This window comes from Toxorhynchites rutilus, chromosome 3, assembly GCF_029784135.1.
Source record: "Toxorhynchites rutilus septentrionalis strain SRP chromosome 3, ASM2978413v1, whole genome shotgun sequence".
NCBI classification, from domain to species: domain Eukaryota; kingdom Metazoa; phylum Arthropoda; class Insecta; order Diptera; family Culicidae; genus Toxorhynchites; species Toxorhynchites rutilus.
In genome coordinates this window covers 58484739-58488730 of record NC_073746.1, presented here as the reverse complement: position 1 = coordinate 58488730, position 3992 = coordinate 58484739, and the positions used below count along the sequence as shown (strand labels likewise).

General features: G+C 39.0%; 1 protein-coding gene across 2 annotated transcripts; it reads right to left on the bottom strand.

Annotated features, from left to right (window-relative positions):
• Window positions 1-1918: 1918 nt before the first annotated feature.
• On the bottom strand, window positions 1919-3687 carry LOC129778143 (mitochondrial import inner membrane translocase subunit Tim21). Of its 2 annotated transcripts, none has more exons than XM_055784872.1 (3): window positions 3573-3687; window positions 2162-2690; window positions 1919-2102 (listed from the first exon to the last, which is right to left on the bottom strand). In XM_055784872.1, exons 2-3 carry the CDS (start codon window positions 2687-2689, stop codon window positions 1965-1967), a joined length of 666 nt encoding a protein of 221 aa, XP_055640847.1. In that variant the 5' UTR covers window position 2690; window positions 3573-3687; the 3' UTR covers window positions 1919-1964. The 2 variants fall into 2 exon arrangements, with proteins under 2 accessions (XP_055640847.1, XP_055640848.1); XM_055784873.1 differs by having other exon boundaries at window positions 3498-3628.
• Window positions 3688-3992: the final 305 nt, after the last annotated feature.

Here is a 3992-nt window from a genome sequence, read left to right as displayed (position 1 = left end):
TGAGAAAGGCACTCGATCCCTCGCCGTCCAGCTCGTCCAGCAACGATGTTGTCCAGTCGGTGTCCACACAAAGAAATGAATGCGTCTCACCACCAGAATATCGCTTAAGTATGCTTTTTGTGCGTGATTGAATAGAGAGAAAGCGTGGTTTACGATGGCAATTTGGAAGGCAAACTAGAGGGGAATGAACTCTCTGAGCTCGGAACTTTCGGCGACTGAGCAATAATCGATTGCGGGCGCATACCATATTGGATACGAAAATATCCTACTGATGGGGAAGAATAATCTTCAGAAGCTATCCTGTTAATTGCGATTGATTGAAAAATCACAAAACCAAATGTATTTGATCACAGTGTTACATGGATAGAAAACATTCAAATAAACTCTTTCACATGAATGTATTTTTAAATTCCCAGAGGAACTGGCAGATTATTTTCCGGATCTTTCTCGATGCTGAATGGCATCCAAACGGAAAGAATTCCGCGCGTGTATGTGTGTGTGTAGCGGCTGCTTCGAGATCTTCCCGGGGAACCGTTTGTGGCATCACTCTCCTCTTGATGGATTCATGTCTGGCCTAAGGTGCACAAACAGGCTCTTGGTGACACCGTTCATCCGCGCTTTCATGATAAACGAAGAGCTTCACCACAACAGCGACAACATGCTCCAATCGCTGTTCAATTAGAACTGAGTGGATTTCCGAGCGCCGCTCGCTTATATACCGATTGGTGATTTCAATAGCCTGTTTTGAAAGCAATTTTAAGACTATTGAAACAAGTGTTTGGATCAAAAAGTAACAAGTATAGAACGCGTAGACATTTTATCTTTCGAATGAAGTGTTCGTTCAGTTGTTTAGGAGCTATTAACGCTCAAAATCTCGGTCTCCGGCGTAACGCTTTCGTTTTCGAAACTTTGATTTTACACCCCGGTATAGAAATGAAAGACGTAGTCCTACGTCAATATATATTTTGGAAAAAAAACGGTTTGTTTTTTGTGTCCCGCGTTAGACCTCTGACCATCTGGTCACTTTAATATAACCGCAAGGTTGACGTGAGACTACCGTCGGCTTAATAATCATTTGTATTGATTAAATTATTCAAAGTTTAAGATGAAATACTTTTCACGGCCAACACAACCTCCCAGATTGTTCGTGGATGCTGCTCTCCGGACAGTGTCTGCACTGACAGGTCTTCCAATGATGCCGGCTACTTCGGTAGTCAATTTAGAAATGTTTGTTCTAGAGTTCTATTGCAATGTTCGCAGAATTACTCGTTCATCATCAGAAGATAGGATCCGTTTGCGTTCTTCACCCGGGAGATTTTCCATGGTTCCTTCGTATTTCCACTTGTTTATGATTTTCTTCACTGTAGAGTGGCTACAGCAGCTGCTATTTCCCCCAATGTCTTTCTTCGACAAATTTTAACTTATTACCATTGTACGTGTAACAATATTTATTTCTTTTCTCTTACTTGCTTGATAAAAACTTTTTGAAACATCCACGAAAAACAAAAACCAACACTGTCCAAGCAGTGGTTTGGTGTTGACGTCACGTCTCACATTATCATGCCGGGTGTTCGGGTTCGATTTCCATTCTGGCTGAAGGAGTTTTCCTCAAAGAAATTTCCTTCGACTTGCACTGTGGTCACGCGTATTCTAGAGGCGTGTTATTTGGTTTAAAAAGTCTCAACTAAGTATTAATAAATTACGATAGTTAATGCATACGTTGAGACGGCAAAAATTCCACAGGGAACTTTAACGCCATTCAAGAAGTTTCAAAAATATGGCGGTTGATTGTAACAACATAATTTCAATGAGAAATATAGTGAAATCATCGATTGAAAAGCACTGATTATGTTTCCTTTGAACTTTTACAATTACATTCATCTTAGGGATATCAGATTTCAACATCAACTATAATGGCTATGTGAAAAAACTATATTTACAAAATATATTAACAAAAATTAAGCTCATAAAATCGGTTGCAAGCTGTTGCTCTTCCTTAAACTATCCTGCTGGAGTCGATTATCCTCGAGAACAATAGTGGTGTGAGGATAATAATCCAACTGAACGAACAGATATCGATAATCATAATCACCGGACTCATTCTGCAATAAAACCAGGTAAACGAAATTCCGTAAGACGAATCAAGGTAGCAACAACTCACCATTTTCTTCTCCAAATGCACCGTCGCTTTATTCCTTATGCCCTGCACATAGAACTGCATTCGCAAGTATTGTACTCCATCCTTTATGTACGAGGTATGGGCAACATGTGTCCTTCGACCCCGCCTACTTTCCTCGCCAAAACCTTTTATCGGTGCTCCCAAAGCATCCTTGACCCTAGCTTCACTCTTCACTCGCTCTAACGCTTCCGTGTAGATATTATTTGGACTGTTGGAGGAAAACAGCTCACGGAAGATGACGTAAAATAGAGCCCCGGTCACACCAACCCCCAACACAATGACTCCCATATAGCTGGCAGTTTTGGTGTTCTCCTTCACTCGTTCTCCGAGTGGCCGGACATCAGTCGATAAGTCGGTCCGATGAGAGGACGCCGAAAGTGAAGCTGTCCCAGGCGATCGTTTGTCGTCCGCATGGCCACGGGTTTGCCCGACAACTGAGGTAGCTCGTGTGAGCGAAAATGTTATGAAGCGACTTCTTAGCAACAATGGGCGAAGTGCTAGAAAGGACATGCTGGAAATAGAAAGCGCGATTAGTTTACAATCGTGCCGATTGGTTGTCACGAATCGCAATACGTCATCCGATTACACCTAAAATCTCATGACGGTAGTAACACGCGGTACAACGTTTAGATTGGGGTGACACGCGATATTCCCATTTTCGGTTAAATGATTTGCGCTTACGTTGGTGTATTGACCCTGAATTTATAACATTAGAAATAGCAGGTGCTTTTTAATTGAATATACAAAAGGATTAGATTCATGACAAGTATAATCCATTTATCAAATTTATTGAAGAATTTCGGGGGGTATATGATTTATATACATAATGTCGTATAAATTATACGTCTTGATAGTATTCTAATCTGAGAAACAAATGTTTATTATTGCCATGTTTACCACATTGGATTCGTAGCAGAGAAATATTATCTAATTGTATTTTCTACCAAAATGCTGATATTTACATATATGATATATATACTATAATTGTGTAGCCACTATTCTTTTTTTAGGATTCTAATTTGTGGAGCGAATTAAATTCAGATGGAATAAACATAAATGAATGAAAATTAACTTTCTGGACTAAATATATATTGTGTATTCATAGTAGAGCACCATGTTTTTTTGCAAGCGATGTCAGAATCTTGAGCGAAAATTGTGAATGATTTCATATTAAAATGATGAGTTTTAGTTTAGTTTATTTAAAAAAATGACAAAATCACCAAATAAAGAGTGTCATTCAAATTTCAACGATTTAAAACTGCATTCGACTAAGCTTCGTCCTCGCGGACATGGTTTCTCATCGAGCTAGAATTTATACCTTTTACTTTTATATGTCCCCACATAGAATTATTAACGCATAATTGTTGTTGATTGATGTTATAGACGGGCCTACCTAAAGTATTGATATGATTTGTTGTTTCTGCTGCAAGAACTAATGCAGACGAAATTAGTGAATCGTAATATTTATTGTTTTGATCCTTATTTAACTTTTGCCGATAGTTTGACAGCAGACGTAATATTTGTTCTAGTACTTGTCATAGAAAAAGGGTGTTCGATAAGTTCTCCTGGAACATATAGGAAATGGTATACTATCTTTCATGCAAGTACAGTAAGTTACCTCTAATTCGACATCTAGCTTATTGGACAGACCTGTGACGCAACACTCTCTTTCGATAACCACGGCCTTTCAAATAGATTTTGCTCCAGTTTTGCCATGTAGTTTAATAAACAAGACTCCCTTTCACATTCCTTATCGTCGAACACATCAGGAAATGCTGTTACTTTTGAGACATTAATGAAAGAGAATGTAGAT